General features: G+C 53.4%; 5 protein-coding genes across 5 annotated transcripts; 2 read left to right on the top strand and 3 right to left on the bottom strand.

The window, feature by feature from the left end:
- The first annotated feature begins 168 nt into the window (after positions 1–168).
- BO97DRAFT_474742 (Hsp70 family protein) lies at positions 169–3814 on the top strand. The gene is made up of 3 exons (XM_025700345.1): positions 169–279; positions 349–499; positions 565–3814. The coding sequence occupies exon 3, from the start codon at positions 580–582 to the stop codon at positions 3577–3579; it is 3000 nt and encodes a 999-aa protein (XP_025555859.1). The 5' UTR covers positions 169–279; positions 349–499; positions 565–579; the 3' UTR covers positions 3580–3814.
- Positions 3815–3856: 42 nt separating this feature from the next.
- On the bottom strand, positions 3857–5266 carry BO97DRAFT_402358 (uncharacterized protein). The gene has a single exon (XM_025694482.1). It carries the CDS (start codon positions 4978–4980, stop codon positions 4234–4236), a length of 747 nt encoding a protein of 248 aa, XP_025555858.1. The 5' UTR covers positions 4981–5266; the 3' UTR covers positions 3857–4233.
- Positions 5267–5588: 322 nt separating this feature from the next.
- BO97DRAFT_360063 (SDA1 family protein) lies at positions 5589–8149 on the bottom strand (the record flags this gene model as incomplete). The annotated part of the gene is made up of 4 exons (XM_025692343.1): positions 8027–8149; positions 7889–7924; positions 7523–7810; positions 5589–7464 (listed from the first exon to the last, which is right to left on the bottom strand). Coding segments are annotated over exons 1-4 (2247 nt in total), but the record flags the coding sequence as incomplete, so codon positions are not given.
- Positions 8150–8416: 267 nt separating this feature from the next.
- Positions 8417–9825, bottom strand: BO97DRAFT_402356 (40S ribosomal protein uS7). Its single transcript, XM_025694481.1, has 3 exons — positions 9573–9825; positions 9140–9323; positions 8417–9047 (listed from the first exon to the last, which is right to left on the bottom strand). Exons 1-3 carry the CDS (start codon positions 9716–9718, stop codon positions 8730–8732), a joined length of 648 nt encoding a protein of 215 aa, XP_025555856.1. The 5' UTR covers positions 9719–9825; the 3' UTR covers positions 8417–8729.
- A 2836-nt stretch (positions 9826–12661) lies between these two features.
- On the top strand, positions 12662–18587 carry BO97DRAFT_420096 (putative AMP binding domain protein; the record flags this gene model as incomplete). The annotated part of the gene is made up of 6 exons (XM_025696621.1): positions 12662–12721; positions 12817–12839; positions 12994–16742; positions 16799–17008; positions 17058–17661; positions 17717–18587. 6 exons carry the CDS (start codon positions 12662–12664, stop codon positions 18585–18587), a joined length of 5517 nt encoding a protein of 1838 aa, XP_025555855.1.
- Positions 18588–18917: the final 330 nt, after the last annotated feature.

The following is an 18917-nucleotide window of genomic DNA, read 5'->3' as shown; positions in this document are numbered from 1 at the left end:
CTTATACAATGCGTAGGACCCTGACTTTGCCCGCCGGCAATTGTTTGGTTGGAGATCCGCAGCTGAATAAAGATGCAAACACCGCGGGCGGGCGGTGTGCAGTGTTTGCATCCTCCGGTCGGCCAAACGTGGCCTCTCCAGTCCAATCATCGAACATTCGACTTGCATCTTTCTTTTACTTGTACTTCGGTCCTTGTCCATGCTTACTGCCAGGTGGCCAGTAATCTAGAGCTTCGTTGTCTTCTAGATGGCTCTGCGGAGATAAAAAAAAAGACTTTGGTGCCTTGCCCCCCTTTCTTGACCCCAGAGATCGCTATCGTCTTTCGCTAACCTCGACTTCCGTCATAGTTCACGACCACTAGCTTGCTAATTTCATCTTAATGTACCCCAATAATTAGAGCGTCCCTCGCTTACGACGACAACTACGATCAGAATATATTTGGGCATTTGAGATAGAGCTCGATAGATGCCCAGCGTTGCATAAAAGCGCTATCCACAGGTATGCGACTTCCAGGCGCAGGTTGACTGAGTGACATGGGTGCTGACTTGCTTTGTCCATAATAGACTCATACATAGATCATGGCTTCCTATAGCCGTCAACGGACATATGGCTCCCTAAAATCGCTCACATCCTCTCCCGTCCTCTCTTTCCTAATCGTTCCCTTCCTACTGCTTTTCTTGAGCTTCCCTGCCCCTGCAGCTGCAGCCGGATCCGCAGTCATCGGTATCGATGTCGGCACAGAATATTTGAAAGCCGCTCTGGTCAAACCAGGTATTCCTCTGGAAATTGTTCTCACCAAGGACTCAAAGCGCAAGGAGACAGCTGCCGTTGCGTTCAAGCCTACCCGTGAAAGTGATGCCCTGTTCCCCGAGAGATTCTACGGCGGCGATGCCCTGGCACTAGCGGCCCGGTACCCCGACGACGTATACGCCAACCTCAAGACTTTGCTCGGACTTCCCTTCGATAGTGATGATGAGACGATCAAGACGTATCACAGCCGGTATCCTGCGCTGCGACTTGAGAAAGCCCCTGGCGACCGCGACACTGTTGGACTCCGGAGCAACCGACTTGGCGAGGCAGAGAAGAAGGACGCCTTCCTCGTTGAGGAGATTCTGGCCATGCAGTTGAAGCAGATCAAAGCCAACGCCGACACTCTGGCCGGAAAAGGATCCAACATTCAGGATGCGGTGATCACCTACCCTTCCTTCTATACCGCGGCGGAGAAGAGAAGTCTCCGCTTGGCGGCAGAGTTGGCGGGCTTGAATGTTGAAGCTTTCATCAGCGAAGGTCTGGCTGTTGCTCTGAACTACGCGACTAGCCGCACTTTCCCGAGTGTTTCGAATGGAGAGAAGCCCGAATACCACATCGTGTACGACATGGGTGCTGGCTCCACCACTGCCAGTGTTGTTCGCTTCCAAAGCCGCGCGGTCAAGGACATCGGCCGCTTCAACAAGACTGTCCAGGAAGTTCACGTTCTCGGAACCAGCTGGGACAAGACTCTTGGTGGAGACTCTCTCAACGATTTGATCGTCGATGACATGATCGCCAACCTGGCCGAAGAGAAGAAGCTGAAGGGCCGTGTCACGGCGGCGGATATCAAGGCTCACGGCAAGACTATGGCCAGACTTTGGAAGGATGCCGAGAAGATCCGTCAGGTTCTCAGCGCTAACACTGAGACTGGAGCTTCATTTGAGGGCCTGCACGAGGAAGAGATCAACTTCAAGTACCGGCTTACCCGGTCTAGATTCGAGGAACTTGCCGCGCAACACATTGCCCGCGTTGGAAAGCCCGTCCAGCAAGCTTTGGAGCTTGCCGGACTGCAGATGAACGACATTGATTCCGTTATCCTTCACGGTGGTGCAATTCGCACGCCATTCGTGCAAAAGGAACTGGAGAGCACTTGTGGATCGGAAAGCAAGATCCGCACCAGCGTCAACGCTGATGAAGCCGCCGTGTTCGGTGCTGCATTTAAGGGTGCAGCCCTCAGCCCAAGCTTCCGTGTCAAGGATATCCGAGCCAACGATGCGTCCGCTTACAGTGTTGTGTTGAAGTGGGCTTCCGAGTCTAAGGAGAGACAGCAGAAGCTTTTCACTCCCACCTCCCAGGTTGGACCCGAGAAGCAGGTGACCGTGAAGAACCTGGATGATTTCGAGTTCAGCTTCTACCAGCAGGTTCCCCTTGCCAACAACGTTGCTGAGACTCCTGTTCTAGGCGTCAAGACCCAGAATCTCACTGCTTCTGTTGCCAAGCTTAAGGAAGAATTCGGCTGCTCGGCTGCCAACATCACCACTAAGTTCTCTATTCGCCTCAGCCCTGTTGATGGACTTCCCGAAGTCGTGGGCGGTTCCGTCAGCTGCGAAGTTGAAGGCGCTAAGAAGGGAAGTGTCGTGGAGGATGTCAAGGGCTTCTTCGGCCTGGGCAAGAAGGATGAGCAGGCGCCTCTTGGCGAAGAGGGTGAACCCAGCGAATCCATCACACTGGAGCCAGAGGAACAAGCTTCGACTACCTCTTCCACGGATGAAGCCACTTCCACCACCACCGCCAAAGAAGCCAAGAAGAGTTCCCTCCAGCCCAAGCTCGAGACCATCCCTGTCAGTTTCACCACGACCGCCCTGGGACTTCCCGCCCCGTCCACAGCTGAGCTTGCTCGTATCCAAGCCCGGTTGGCCGCGTTTGACGCTTCGGACCGCGAGCGTTTCCTCCGCGAGGAAGCCCTCAACGAGCTGGAGTCGTTCATCTACCGTAGCCGTGATCTCGTGGAGGACGAGGAATTCGTCAAGATGTTGACGCCTGAGCAGCTGGCGACGCTGAAGGAGAAGGCGGCTGCCGCCAGCGACTGGCTGTACGGCGACGGCGCGGATGCCAAGACCTCGGAATTCCGGGAGCGACTCAAGTCCCTGAAAGAGATCGTCAACCCTGCGCTCAAGCGTAAGAAGGAGAGCGCCGAGCGTCCGGCCAAGGTCGAGCTCTTCCAAGATGTCCTGAAGAACGCCAAGACCGTGATGGACCTCATGGAGAAGCAGATCCAGCAAGACGATGACCTATACTCGTCCAGCCTCGCTGCCAGTGAATCCACGGCCTCTACCTCTACCTCGTCCACCTCGGCGAGCGAGACTCCCTCCGAGCCCGTCGATCTCGACGAGGACCCCTACGCCACGACCTCGAGCACTACGACCTCGTCCGTCCCCACCACCACCCCGAAGCCCAGCGGACCCAAGTATTCCATCTTCCAGCCCTACGACCTGACCAGCCTGTCGAAGACCTACGAATCCACCAACACCTGGTTTGAGACCCAGCTCACCATCCAGGAGAAGCTCGCCGTCACAGACGACCCGGCCTTCACCGTCGCCGAGCTCGACTTCCGCCTCCGCGAACTGGAGCGCGTCATGAACCGCATCTACGAAAAGATGGGCGCCGCCGCAGCGAAGTCCGGCAAGGCCGAGCAGGCCAAGAAGGGCAGCAGCGCCAAGAAGGATAAGAGCAGCAGCGCCAAGAAGGAGCAGCAGCAGCAGCAGCAGTCGTCCACGACGACTACTTCCGCCGAGGCCAAGAAGAGCAACGTCAAGGACGAGTTGTAGGCATCGGACCGGAAGGATAGATAACTTGGAGGTGAAGAAAATCAAGGAGGGAGTTCTTAGGTTGGTTGAGCGTTGACCGTTTTGCACACTGTTGTCTTTTATATTTCCCTTTCCGGGTCTCCCTCTGTATCATGCATGGTATGCTGGACTAGGGAGTGTATCTTGTGACTATGTATTGTACTTTCAAGCGGCCCTAGGGGGTCGCTGAGTCTATCAGGCATCTAAGATGTAGATTATGACTTGTATAAGATCCAGACGTAAGAACAGGCGTAAACGTGGACCATCAAGATTCTATTATGCGAGACGCTCCTCACTAGACGCTGTCGCCAGCAAGAGGTAAAAGTAAAGATGTGCAAGAAGCATAAAAGCCAAGTCCCGCATCCTTTCATTCGACACTAACAAGAACCCAAACCCAGACATAAAACCCGTAACGCTCCAAACAAAAACCCAAACAAAAGTCCACCGGACCAGCGGTGACACCCGGACATGAAGACTAGATAAAAATAAACCTAGAAGTACAGTACGGAGTACAGTACAGCTAAGAGCAATCCAACGCTGGCTGAAAAAGCAATATCATCAAGAGAACAAACCGAACCACCTCTTCGGTGCCCACAGTCACGTCACCCCACACCCAGAAAGAAAAGAGAGAAGGGATCAAACGCCCCCCATCTCCACCTCTCTACACCGGCCACCCAGAAATTCATACTCATACTCATACCCCTCCACCTCCTCGCGGCTCCGCAAGAAAGCCGGCTCCTCGAAGTCCACCGCCCCAAACTCTCCCTCTCCAGGAGCAGCACCAGTAGCAGAGCAAGCAAACCGTCTCCGCAGGGCACTACTCCTCCCCTTAGCCTCGAGAATCGTCCTCTCACCAGCGATATTCGCACCGGGGATCAACCCCCAGCCCTCACTATGGATATCAACCCCCTCATAACCACACCCATAAAAATCAAAATCATCGAACCCCCGCTTCCTACTACCTTCAGCCGAAGACATCGAGCACGAATCCATAGAATCCTGCGAGCTAGCAGGGAGGGAGAACGCATCGCCTTCTTCATCGGCGGCCGTAGTGACTGTCATCATCATCGGGTTCTGTGCGGTTGAGTGGATGGATTGTTGGTATGTGGGCGTGATGGATTTTTCGAAGGACGCCTGGGTTTTGTATCCCTCTGCGATGGATTTGCGGACGCGCATGCCGACGGAGAGGAGCGAGGCTTGGACTTTTGGGGCTAGGGTCGGGGTCGGTGAGCTGGTGGAGGTTGAGTAGTGGTTGTGCGTGTGGTGGGGGGTTGTTCCGGAGGTGGTTGTTGTTGTTGTGGTGGTGGTGGTGGCGGTGGTGAAGAAGGTTGTGATTGGGGGTTGGAAGCGGCGGCGTTTGGTTGTTGGGTCCGTTGGGGCCATTTTCTTTTTGGGGATTGAGTTGTGGGTTGCGAGTTGGGTGTTTGAAGTTGGTGTTGGTTATTGTGTTTTAGGTGGTGGGGTGGTTTGTTGTTCAATGTGGTGGTGGTGGTGGAGGCTCTTGTAGGTGGGACTGAGATGTTTTGATTCGTTGGTTTGATGATTGGTTTGAATGGAGTGTATGGTGTAAAGAATGTGAGATTAGTTATTTGGTTGGTTGGCCAGAGTGTGAGGAGAGGAGAGGAGAGGAGAGTGCGAGATTGAAGAAGGAGAATGAGGAAGACGAAGAAAGTAGAAGGCGGGGAGAAGAAGAAGAAGAAGAAGGAATCATTGAGGCTGGGGAAGGTTCTTTGGGTCGCATCCCGCGACGCGCTTCTGACGCGCTGCCCGGACTTTGGCACGTGTCGACCATTGAGTGATGTTTAATTTATCCTTTCTGGGTTAGTCCCCTAGATATCCTAGATATCCATGATATACTCTAGGTACACTCTAACTCTACACTATACTCATTCATAAACACACAAAACAGACACAGACAGATATATAATTGCAAAAAGCTTTTCAAGACTAACTCTACAATAAAAACAACTAGGGTATCATATACCTCAAGAACCAGTGTTTCCCCGACGACCACCACGCTTCGCCCGCTCCTGGTGCGCCTTCAGCACCGCCCGCGTCTGCACCAAACTCCGCTTGTTCTTAGTCTTCGCCTTGCCCAGAGTCATCAAAAAGTTCTTCTTGCGAGCCTTCTCCTTGTTGGTCGTACTCTTGCCCTGCGAATCCTTCTTCTCCTTGCGCTTAGCAGTCACACTCTTGTGCTCAGACCGTTCGGTCTTGCCCTCCCTGGCATGGGCAATACGTTCCTCGCGCGTGGCCTTGCCCGCAGACAGAGCAGCCAGACCCTCAATCTCCTCAGCCGTCAGTGGATCATCGTGGTGGCGGTTAGCTGCGGATTGACGTCCCTTCACACCCGCAAGGGCGTTGACAGCCGCTTCCGTGCGCAGCTCCTGCAGCTTGGCCAGATCGGCCGGCGTAAGGATGCGAGTAGCTGCCAGACTGAGCTTCGGGTCTAGGGGCTTCTCCTCCTTGGTCTCCTCGGTCGCCTCAGTGGTCGCCTCTGCACCAGCCTCTTCATCCGACTTGGCCTTCTTCTTCGGACGTTTGCTATCTTCGTCGTCATCGGAGTCGCTCAGTTCGATTTCAGCGTCGCTCTGCACCTGAATCCAGCCATCAGAGTCATCGCTGTCTTCGTCCGACTCGACGTTCCAGGCGTCCCAGTTGTCTTCGTCTTCCTCGTCATCTTCCGCGTCAGATGGCAAGCCCTTCTCAGCCCTCCGCTTGCGGCGCTCCTCTTCCTTCCATTGCTCGAGCAGCTCCAGACCCTCGATACCGCCAGCCGCTTGCTCCGCAAAGCGCTTCTCCTTCTTCTCTCCGGATCGCAGACCCATAGAGGCTTCCTTTCCACGATCCCGTCTCTTGAGCCATTCAGGGTTGAGTTCACGGAACAGACTGAGCAGACCACGAGCAGCCATCACCACACCTTTGTCCTTACTCTTCCTGTACATGACAAGATCCTGCAGAAGGGTCTCGTTCATCGCGAGAGGCTGTCGCGCGCAAATCTCTCGGATAGCATTGAGACCGGCCGATGCGACCTCGGCCGCCGAAGCTTCGGAGACGAACTCATTGGCAATCTTCTGGACCAAGGGCTCAAGGTCATCCGGGGGGACCAGGTCATGGGAGGCCTGCGCAAGGGAAGCCAAGAACGAGGTGACGGAGGGCTGGCGGGGCGTAAGGTATTTTTGGAAGTAGGAGTACAGGTGCATGATGTGAAGCTTGTGCAGACCGACGAGACGGGTCACAAGCTGGAGAACCAACAGCTTTTGGTCCAGGTTCAGCTTCGACTTGGTGTTCTGGAGGTGCTTGGAGAACAAGCTCTCCGCGTATCCCTGGGGATCGTGCAACAGGTGGAGCGCGGAGAAGTTCAAGGGGTGCGGTTGGCTCTTCTTGCGCTCACGGCGCTTGACGGTGGCTCTGGCCTTCTCGACCGCGCGAGCCTTCTTCTTGGTTTTCTTGTTAATACCGACAACGTGCTTGACTCGTCCCATATCGATGGCCTCTTCGTCGCTGCTCTCATCCTCCATCTCCTCACGCTCCTTGTCTCCACCAAGGAAGAAGCGGACTCCACCAACAATGACCTTGTCGTTGGTGGCCAAACTGGCCTCCTTCATGACTTCAACCGCCTTAGCATCGGTCCAGATCTGGCGCTTCCACAGTTCACGCGTAAGCTTGATAGCCCACAGGCCTTTGGAGGAGGTGCGGTCGGAGGTGACCAGGTTGTATAAGACGGTCTGCATGGTACGGTTGAGTTTGTGATTAGTAGACTTCGCGTTGGACGAACGCAGGTCCATCAGGATCTTCTGGAACAGTAATGCGCGCAGTGTCTTGCTAGGCGTAGAAATGAGGATAGGGAACAGCGTCTGAAGCAGACTAGCGGTTCGTGACGGTTAGCGACAGCTTTATCGGCTAGCCTTTGAAACAAACTTACGTCGCGGAGTCCAGAAGCTCCTTCTTTCTCAGAAGTACCAAACTTCCGACGATCTTCTCGCGCAACTCCGGCTGCAAAATCAGGTGATGCTGGGTGAGGATATCCATCAATTGCTGAGGAAAGTCCTTGGTGATCTCCGGGTAGCAGTCGGCCACGTGGGCAATGAAATCGATCAATTCACGAAGCGAGATGATACCCGTATCGGTGGCCGACGAAGGCGCCGCCATGAAGATCTCGCGGTGACTCTCATATTGGTAGTGCTGAGCGCGGAAATCCTCGATGTAGGACCTGACGGAGGGCACCGTAGTCAGCCCCACGCTCTCAATGGCACAAAGCACTGCTTCATTCAGAACTGGAGTCACTTACTTCGGGTCTCGTCTAATCTTGTGCTGAAGATTCGGCCTAAAGATCAAAACGTGTCAGAGAAATTGGGGGGTGGAAATTCTTGCCCGAGTCGGGGACTGCTACTCGCTTCCAGACAGTGAGTGAGCAGGCAGCACTTACAGGTCAGCTTCGACCTTTTCCAAGGCCCCCAACTTCCTCTTCACCATGTTTGCGAGTGATTGTGGTGAGAAAGAGAGGAGTAGGGATGGGGTGATGGGGGGGAAGAAAGAAGGTGGATGGTGGTTGGCTCTGGCTGATAACAGACCCAGAACATTTTTTTTCCTTCCCCTGCTACGGGGCTGGCCTATCGATAAGCGATCAGCCCAAAGGCGGCGGCGGGAACAACAGAAGGTCCCTGCGACCACTGCTGCATCAGATTTTGTCTATTAAGCAGGCATTGTTGCGCTGCCCCACGATTATTAGTGGAATTCCGTGATGCTGATGATATGAGATAGACGATAGATAGACAAACGATCCAGATCTCATTTTTTTTTAAGACCGCTAATTATACATGTACGTACATACTACAGATAAACGAGGCTGGTGAAAACAGGTAAAAAAAATCTTTTCGTTTAGAGTAAAAAATGGTAGGTTCTGACTCCGAACAAAGCCAGAGGTCTTCATGATCGCATCTCAACTACTATGGAAGGAAAGCCGTCCAATTCTCTCATTTTGTTGAGGATCTCGCTCCCTCCCGTGACTGTTTTCAGGTATGTACAGTCGCGCAGATGCATGCAAATCGACTGAATCCTAATGAACCCCCCGTCCACTCCAGTACACGCAAAACCAGAACCAAACGGAGAATACGCCCAAAGTTCCCACTTTACCGGTTGCTCTTGGCAACACGCTCGAGCTCGTCCTTCTTCTTGATGGCGTAGGAGTTGGAGCTGCCCTTGGCGGCGTTGATGAGCTCCTCAGCCAAGCACTCGGCAATGCTCTTGATGTTGCGGAAAGAGGCCTCACGAGCACCGATGGTCAGGAGAGCGATGGACTGGTTGACACGGCGGAGGGGAGAAACATCGACGGCCTGGCGACGGACGGTACCGGCGGAACCGATACGGGTGCTGTCTTCGCGGGGACCGCAGTTGACGATGGCATCGACGGCAACCTGGAGAGGGTTCTGGTCGGTCATGATGTGGATCTAGATGCCAAATGGTTAGCGCCTAATCTATCAAGGACCCCTTTCGAGATTTGCGTTTTTCCTGTCGGTGGGACGGGCTTGGTGTGACATACGATCTCGAAAGCGTGGGCAACAATGCGGACAGCCATGAGCTTCTTTCCGTTGTTGCGGCCATTCATCATGAGGGAGTTGGTCAGGCGCTCGATGATGGGGCACTGAGCCTTGCGGAAACGCTTGGCGGCATAGCGACCAGCGGAGTGAGGAAGGTAGACAGGGGAGCGGATCTGGATGTAGTCGCTGGTTGCGTGAAACCCGAAGTCAGCACATCTCATTCTGAGTCTTCGCTGTGTGTCCTTGTTCGTTCCATCCCGATTCAAGATTTTTTTCTTTTCAATTTGCGCAAGTCCTCCCGGTGTGTTTTTCCATTGTTTCGCATCGACCATTCCACCAAGCCTAACAAATAGGGCTGGTTCCTTTTTTTCCCCATCGACCAAATCCATTCCGCCTCGTGGTAATATCAATCGCGATGAATTGGGAAGCACCTACGTCAAGGAGATGTCCCGGATCTCAACATCCTCGTAGCTCCACTTGTTGAACAGCTTCACGCTGCCCTGCTCGGCGAGAGCATCCTTGGGCAGGACCTGGAAGGCCGCAGCAGGGTTTTCGACCTCGACTTCGCCGTGTTCAGACATGTTGGACGACGTATGCACCTGTTGTCGAGGGAGGGATACGTGAAGGGTGGCGGACGGTGTCGTTGGGTGATCCTGCAACGTCGACGAATACAGTCGGTCGACTGAAATGTGTCGCTGAGCCCACGGAAATTCGAGGTGCGACTCGCTTAGCGGTGGGTGGGCTTAGGGCAGGGCCGACCACCAATGGTGCGGACAGTGTCATGTGACACGACACTAACGGACCAGCTCCGACGTACTAACCTTGATCCGGCCTAGCCCATGATGGCCCGGTAAATAAACCACTGGCGACTCCGCTTTCAATCGTCGATGATCTAGACTGTACGGAGTACTCTCTGGAGAGAGTGGTCGCATCTCCAAGCTCCTTTCATCCACTCCTCAATATAGTTTATCCAACTTATAGTTGCTCATTCATCGGTCAAGGTATTCTGGCCCACTTGATCCGTTCCTCAGTTCTCTCGTCACTGTACTACCTTTCCATCCCTGTACATGGTATCATATACCGGTTCTCTTATTTATGGGGCAGGTTGTTCCGCCTCCTCTGGCAGGTGTGCGGCCTATGGCTAGATGAAACCTCAGAATCGGAACCTTACCTTCATTATATGAATGGCTGGGCTCCTCGCAATCCTCATGTAAGCGTGTCGTCCACCATGGAAGATGCCATTGGTCCGAATAGGTCAACACTTGACCAGGTTCTCTTGGAAAGTTCTAAGTTATGGTCCTCCTACCTCAACATATCCCATACTACATCTCTACTCCCGTATGCTTGTAATGACTTAAAGAGGCCTTTCAGGCGAACCCCTTCTCTACCTGGATACGGCTTGCTCTCCAAAGATGCTCTTACCCTCTTGAAACTGGTGGAAAAAGGATCCAGAGATGGCCAGTATGGCTCTACCTCCAGCGGCCGCTCAGGTTGGGGGACCTTCTGTAGCAAATGCCCCCTTTGAGCCTACAGCTATGCCTAGCCATCTCACACTGGGAGTTCAGAGTTCCCTCACCGTGCACATTTCCGACTCTGCTCCTCTGACGGAGTGGCCGGGTATCCAGGGAATATCGGGCCATGACGCAGGCAACTATCTTGCAATCTTGTTCCTTGCCTGAACCTATATTCTTTCCGCACGATGGGCAGAACTATTAGAGGGTGCATCGGATTTTGCAAAGCCAAATTCGCGACTGAAAATGTCACATCTTCGAGGCTGCCCAACCATCACTGTGCGGCTCAGGTCGACTTAGGATATCATGCCGGTGAAATTGAAGCTGGTTGGTGGACGATCAATTCATCTTCCAGGGGCTGCCGGCACATAACAGCATAATACAACCAAAAACATATTCGTCTCCGTGGTCTGCTTCGATCTCGGACACATCGCGCATTGCTGTTATGGGATATCCTTGAATTGCTCCAGCTGGTATTGAGCTGCCGTCATCCAACACTGCCCTTGAATGGCTAGCTCGATTTTTTTCCCACCATCGCCTTGACGGTCAATGTTCTGCTGCTCTGGCTGCGGTACTTTATGTTCCTTTCCTTAATGGAAGACCGATGTAACTTGGTCAGCGCATGGCTAAACCCTGCATTCGCAGTACTAGATCCGCTCGTCCAAGCAAATGATATGCCTATGCTCGCGAAGGTTTTAGCAAATCGAGAACCTAAATTTAACAGCTTATGGCTCGGTGCGATGATCATGGACGTTGCCAAGTCCACATTGCGGAATTTTCGGTTTGGGCTCATAGCGCTATATCTGATTGCAGCTGCTTGGACCGGGACGAATCAGTCTTTTGTAACATTGAAGCCAGGGCTTAGTGACGGAATAACAGTACGTCGCGAAGATGAGGGTCACCTGCTCTTCATTACAGGTTGCGATGGATTTGCTAGGATGCCTATCTACCCTTGGAAGCCTTTTGGAGTTACGCAGTTGCGGCACATAACCTCAGGTCGAGCAGCATGCATGTTGCGGCAGCCACTACTTGACCGATCATTCTTGGAACTGGCGTCTTGCAAATGACGAAGAAACTGAAGACTCAGGTATAGATTTCGTTCCTGACGAGGAGAACAGCTCAAATGAACATGTACTGTACGAGAACCCAGTCCAGCAGCACGACACGATCTTGAACTATGTTCGGAGTCGTTATCGGAGGCGCGCTACATTGTATGGTTTCACTTTCCACACTTGCCAAATGGCCATCCGTGGCTAGCGTAGTATTACACCAGCAATTATGGTTGTCAATGTGAAAAGCCCACGGTAATTGATTGCTATCAACCCGGCCTTTGCCAGTGAGACCAATTCTCAGGACTGATTCAGTGGATGGCAGCAAAAAGGGGCATCCCATCCCGCACGGGCTGGATAGCGGATAAGCCGGTCACAGTCATGCAGAACTTATCCCTCCCGCACTACGTTGGGGAAGGTGAGGATTGGTTCGTTGGAAGAGTGCGTACCTGTCATGGAAACACAGAATAATTTGTTCTTCCAGAATGACAAGTCAGGTTGTTCTGTGGGTGAATGAAGGTGGGGAGCCAAGAGCATCCCCTGATATTATGATGGAAGGTAGTTAACCATCCTAACTTAATCTAATTGCCGCCAATTGTCAATTGTGCGTGGCAGGCCCGCCTCCCAGGCCCTAGTTAATTATAGTCCACCCGCCGCAGGTGACGTTGTGGCTCTTTGTGGCTCTTTCGGGCGCGGAGAAAGCGAAAGACACTCCGAGGAACGTGAGAGAATATCCACCCCCTCTTCCTCCTCCTCTACTTTCCACCCCCCATACTTCTACCACTCCCATCGCAAGAGGCCGCATATCCCGGGGAATTTTCTCACTCTCCCCTCCCCCGGTGCCTTTCTACTATCAATTCAGAAACCCTGCGATGAGGGTGGAAGTGTCATCCCTTCACGCCCAGTCGTGCGCGCCCTCGAATGACAGCCCCTCGATTTGTCTCCCTTTGGCGCTTCTGTAATCATGGCGGACGACAACCCCGAGCTGCAGTCCGCTCTGCGCGACCTTGACAAGGAATTGGAGGTATGAGCGGGTCAAGAATGTTCTTCGCCTTCTGAGGGCCTTTGTATCATGTTGGAAACTCTTTCGCTGACCTGTTGTTGCGTTGTTCCGACTAGGAGGGTGATATCACCGAAAAAGGGTAAGCATCCTGTTCGGTGCCGATTCGGGGGCAGTGAGCGCGGCAAGAGCGTCCTTCAGCACGACGTCCACAAGCATTCGTCCACTGTCTTAGGGATCATGTTTCTTTGGCTCACCATCACCGCTATGCTATGCCTTGACTAATCTTGCCCCAGATATCAGAAACGGCGCACCCTCCTCCTTTCGCAGTACTTTGGACCGAATATGGCACTAGACCTCAGTACACCTACCTCCGGCAATGCTCCATCATCAATCACCAGTTCGACCCATCCGCCTGCGGCAATCCTTAACGTTCGACCCCCTACCGCCGATTCCACGAGCCATGGTGGCCCGGCGCACTCGTTCTCAAATGGGCGTGATAGTTTCCAGAATGGAGGCTTCGGATTTGATCGCAGGATAAGTGGCGAGACGCAGGGTTCCTACGAAAGAGACAGCATGCTCTTGCCGGGCGACAGAGCCCCATCAGCCGCCTCCTACGATTCTCTTTTTCTTCCCAAACCTCAGCCTCCACCGCCGCTGCAGGAGAACTCAAGGACGGCAACCCTGCTAAGCCAGAACTACGCCTTCAACCCCGGTCCGCCTCTCGATCAATACGATGAGCCCGTCGGAGCTTATGATATGCCGTCGGGCGCGGGCACGCGACAGTCAACCATGCTGGACTCGCAGCAAGGATATTTTTCCGACTTTGCTGGACAGCAGCAAGATGATTATCGCGATAGCTACGGTGGTGGTTTCCACCGTTACTCCCAATCTGATACATTCTCACCGACGGCGAACATGGCGCCCCCGCTGATTCCCGCCTCTGAGCTTCCACACGGACCGGCACTCGACCACTTACTGCCCCTGGAGCCTCGGGACATCCCATTTGCCGTTCATGACCCCCACGACAAAAACACCCCCATGTCTAATTTTGAAAATATTCCGGCTGTTCTGCGGCATCGTGCTCGGGTGCATGCGAAACAGCCTGCTTATTGGGTTTTGGATCAGAAGGGAAAGGAGATTGCGTCGATCACCTGGGACAAACTTGCCAGCCGTGCGGAGAAGGTAGCGCAGGTAATTCGCGATAAGAGCAATCTCTATCGCGGGGATCGGGTGGCTTTGATCTACCGTGATTCTGAGATTATCGAGTTCGCCGTGGCCCTGATGGGGTGTTTCATCGCCGGTGTCGTAGCTGTTCCAATCAACAGCCTCGAGGACTATCAGAGCCTCAACCTGATCCTGACTTCGACACAGGCGCACCTCGCTCTGACCACGGAGAACAACCTCAAGAGCTTCCAGAGAGACATTACAACGCAGAAGTTGAACTGGCCCAGAGGGGTTGAATGGTGGAAGACGAACGAGTTTGGCAGCTTCCATCCCAAGAAGAAAGACGATACCCCACCCCTCGTGGTGCCCGATCTGGCTTATATTGAATTCTCAAGAGCCCCTACCGGTGATCTGCGTGGTGTCGTCATGAGCCATCGAACGATCATGCATCAGATGGCTTGCCTCGGTGCAATTGTCTCGACGGTACCCGCCTCTTCTAGCGCGGCCAAGCAACGCGGAGAGACTCTCATCAGCTACTTAGATCCTAGACAAGGTATTGGTATGATTCTGGGCGTTCTTCTTACTGTCTATGGTGGCCACACAACGGTCTGGCTTGAAGATCGCGCCGTAGAGATGCCTGGCCTTTACGCTCATTTGATCACAAAGTACAGGGCAACTCTAATGGCTGCCGACTATCCCGGGCTGAAGATCGCGGCTTACAACTACCAGCAGGATCCGATGGCGACACGCCATTACAAGAAGAATTCCGAGCCCAACTTTGGATCTGTGAAGCTCTGTTTGATTGATTCGCTCACGGTGGATCCTGAATTTCATGAGATTTTGGCAGACCGATGGCTCAGGCCCATGAGGAACCCCAGGGCCCGAGAAATCGTCGCGCCAATGCTTTGTCTTCCTGAGCATGGGGGTATGGTCATCAGTGTGCGGGATTGGCTGGGTGGTGAAGAACGCATGGGCTGTCCTTTGACGCATGAGATGGATCCCAACCAGCGAGAGGGTCTCAGGAAGGAAGAGAAGAAATCCGAAAAGGCTGAGACTCACAGCAGCGGGTTTGGCAGCAGTCTTCTGGGTGGCGGCTCTTCCGCTCCCGCTCCCTCTTCGCAAGAACAAGGAAAGACTGAAATGGGAGAAGTCCTTCTGGATAAGGAGGCTCTCAAGAGCAACGAGATTGTGGTTCTAGCTATGGGCGAGGAAGCGAAGAAATTCGCCCCCACCATGCCTCATGCTGTACGAGTTGGCTCGTTCGGCTATCCTATCCCCGATGCAACAGTGGCGGTTGTTGACCCCGAGAGTAATCTGCTCTGCACGCCCAATGTAGTTGGCGAGATCTGGGTAGACTCGCCTTCTCTCTCAGGAGGCTTCTGGGCCTTGCCAAAACATACGGAAGCTATCTTCCACGCACGACCGTACAAGTTTGAAGAAGGAAACCCCACGCCTGTCTTGGTTGAGCCAGAGTTTCTCCGCACGGGTCTCCTAGGCTGTGTGATCGAGGGCAAGATCTTCGTTCTCGGTCTCTACGAAGACCGACTCCGCCAGAAGGTGGAATGGGTGGAACATGGGCAGGAGATCGTTGAACACCGGTACTTCTTCGTCCAACACTTGATTGTCAGCATCTTGAAGAACATCCCTAAGATTCATGATTGCACGGCTTTCGATGTTTTCGTCAACGAGGAACATCTTCCGATAGTCGTCTTAGAATCATACGCAGCCTCGACAGCTCCAACCACCTCAGGTGGCCCTCCACGGCAGCTAGATTCCGTCCTGCTAGAGTCTCTGGCTGAGAGATGTATGGAAGTTCTCTATCAGGAGCATCACTTGCGAGTATACTGTGTACTGCTGACAGCCCCCAATACCCTCCCTCGGGTAACCAAGAATGGGAGACGCGAGATCGGGAATATGCTCTGCCGCAAAGAATTCGATAACGGGTCGTTACCCTGTGTGCATGTCAAGTTTGGTGTTGAGCGGTCAGTCCTGAACCTGCCGGTCGGAGTCGACCCCGTCGGCGGTATTTGGTCGCCACTTGCCCTGATGTCAAGGCAGGAGATGCTTGCCATGCAAGAGAAGCAATACTCAGGCGTGGATTATCGTGATGTCGTCATGGACGATCGTACGTCTACACCACTCAACAATTTTAACAGCATCGTGGACCTTCTTCAATGGCGTGTTTCTCGGCAAGCCGAGGAGCTTGCTTATTGTTCCATTGATGGTCGTGGGAAGGAAGGCAAAGGCATCACCTGGAAGAAGTTCGATCTCAAGGTTTCTGCCGTGGCCATGTATCTGAAAAACAAGGTTAAGGTTCGACCTGGTGACCACGTGATCCTGATGTACACCCATTCAGAAGAGTATGTCTATGCAGTCCATGCCTGCTTATGTTTGGGCGCGGTTGCAGTTCCTCTTGCCCCCATTGATCAGAACCGCCTTTCCGAAGATGCTCCTGCATTCCTTCACGTCATCAACGACTTCCATGTCAAGGCGATTATTGTTAACAGTGATGTCGATCATGTCCTGAGGCAGAAGCTGGTTTCCCAGCACATCAAGCAATCTGCGCAAGTCCTACGAATCGGGGTCCCGGCCATCTACAACACTACGAAGCCTCCCAAGCAGTCTCACGGCTGTAGGGACCTTGGCTTTACCGCCAAAGAGACTTGGATACAAAGTAGTCAGGCGGCCATGGTTTGGACTTATTGGACACCCGACCAGAGGAGAATCTCGGTCCAGATTGGCCATGATACCATTATGGGCATGTGTAAGGTTCAGAAAGAGACATGTCAGATGACTAGTATGAGGCCGGTTCTGGGTAGTGTGCGGAGTACGCTCGGGCTTGGCTTCCTTCATACCTGTCTTATGGGTATCTATGTTGGTAGGTCGTGGCTCAAACCCCTAACAAAGAGTCTGTGTATTGATCAGCTTTTCCAGGTGCCCCAACTTATCTAGTATCCCCCGTCGACTTCGCGCAAAACCCCATGACTCTTTTCGTCACGCTCTCTCGGTACAAGGTCAAGGATACATACGCTACAGCCCAGATGTTGGATTATGCAATGAGCGCCATGGCTGGTAAGGGTTTCCAGCTGCAAGAGCTGAAGAACCTGATGATTTCTGCGGAAGGTCGGCCGCGCGTCGATATATGTACGTTCCACAGTGCCAATTGCGAGGGTACCTGCTAATAGTTCTACAGACCAAAAAGTGCGTCTTCACTTCGCTTCTACCAGTCTGGACCGCACCGCTATCAACATCGTCTACTCCCATGTTTTGAATCCTATGGTTGTCACCAGATCTTATATGTGCATCGAGCCTGTGGAATTATGGCTCGATCTGCGCTCCTTACGTCGGGGACTTGTCTGTCCAGTAGACCCGGATACTGATCCTACTGCTCTTGTCCTTCAAGACTCAGGGATGGTGCCAGTCAACACACAAATCGCGATTGTTAACCCAGAGACATGTACCTTGTCTCATGTGGGAGAATATGGTGAGATCTGGGTCCAATCTGACGCATGTGCCAAGGCATTCTATGGTTCCAGGCAGGATTTTGACATGGAACGCTTTAATGGTCGGGTGGTGGATGGCGACCCGAACGTGGCCTACGTGCGGACCGGTGATTTGGGCTTCCTTCATACGGTTACCAGGCCGATCGGCCCTAACGGTCAACCTGTGGAAATGCAGGTTCTTTTCGTCCTTGGCGGTATTGGTGAAACATTTGAGGTTAACGGATTGAACCATTTCCCAATGGATATTGAGTCTTCTGTTGAGAGGTGTCACCGCAATATTGTGACTGGAGGATGGTAAGTGGCTTAGAACCCCACTCTTCTGCGTGTCCTTGCTAACCAAAGCTATTAGTGCTGTGTTCCAAGCGGGTGGTCTCATTGTGGTGGTTGTCGAGGTCACAAGGAAGGCCTACCTGGCATCACTCGTTCCTGTCATTGTCGATGCCATTCTCAATGAGCACCAAGTCGTTGCCGATATTGTGGCTTTTGTTTCCCACGGAGACTTCCCCAGATCACGTCTCGGAGAGAAGCAACGCGGCAAGGTGCTGGCTTCGTGGGTCACTCGAAAACTGCGAACCATCGCGCAATTCAGCATTCGTGATATGGAAGGTTCCGAGAACCCCTTCGCGGCACCTCAGCACCGGATGAGCCGAAGCTCGAAGCCTGGAAGCACTATGGGCAACAGCGCTCGCCGGTCTACCGTTGTACCGGATCCAGCCCCGGTCCTCCTCGAGCATTCTGAGGCATCGATACACTCGTTTTCTGGGATGCAGGAGCCTGGCATTGGTAGCCCTACGAGCACTGGTCCTGAGGGCGTGCCCGCTGTTCCGCAGATTTCTGAACCGCCGCGGCCGACGACCGCCTCGACCAATGGAGCTAGCGCTGTAACAGGGGCTGAGCTTCCCTCAACCATTGGCCACCCTGAGTTCGGCTTCGACTTTGGGGACTTCGCGCATACGACAGGTGCCGGCTCCGCTTCCCAGGCAGGACCGGGGGGTCCTGTACCCGAGACCTTACCATACCGAGGTGGCCCTGGACAACCGCCACAGCAAGCGGGTGGGAACTTCCCCGCGCGGTCCGACTCATACAACCAGCGACCCGTCTCCGACACGCTAGATCGCAGCTCTGGGGACTGGCCCCAGGAAGCGCTGATGTATCAATCCACCCTTGGATACGACGACGAAGCCTCCGGCCACGGAGCGACTCCTTATCAGCAGCGTTGATTGAGTGACAGTTGTCCTGTACATGATAGACCTGATTGACCGAATTGGCTCTGTATGTGTTTACTGTGACTGACTTCAGGTCATCCTCACATGGGCACTCTGTGCCTTCCCATTTCTCTATTTTGCATAGCCTGCCTGCCTGCCTGCCTGCCTGCCATCACGACGATTTGCTTATCTTTCCACTGTTTGACTCCGCCGGCTGTCCCAGCTTCATTACCCCCTTATTGATTATTGTTCTAAAGTTTTGACAGTATTGTTGTTTTCCCCTTACCCCCTGGCCCATGATGAACGACATGCATTGTTCTGTACATAGCATACCCCCGTTATTCT

The sequence above is a fragment of the Aspergillus homomorphus genome (assembly GCF_003184865.1).
Source record: "Aspergillus homomorphus CBS 101889 unplaced genomic scaffold BO97scaffold_2, whole genome shotgun sequence".
Lineage (NCBI taxonomy): Eukaryota > Fungi > Ascomycota > Eurotiomycetes > Eurotiales > Aspergillaceae > Aspergillus > Aspergillus homomorphus.
Note: the sequence above shows the minus strand (reverse complement) of the source record. Positions and strands in the feature narration are given on the sequence as shown.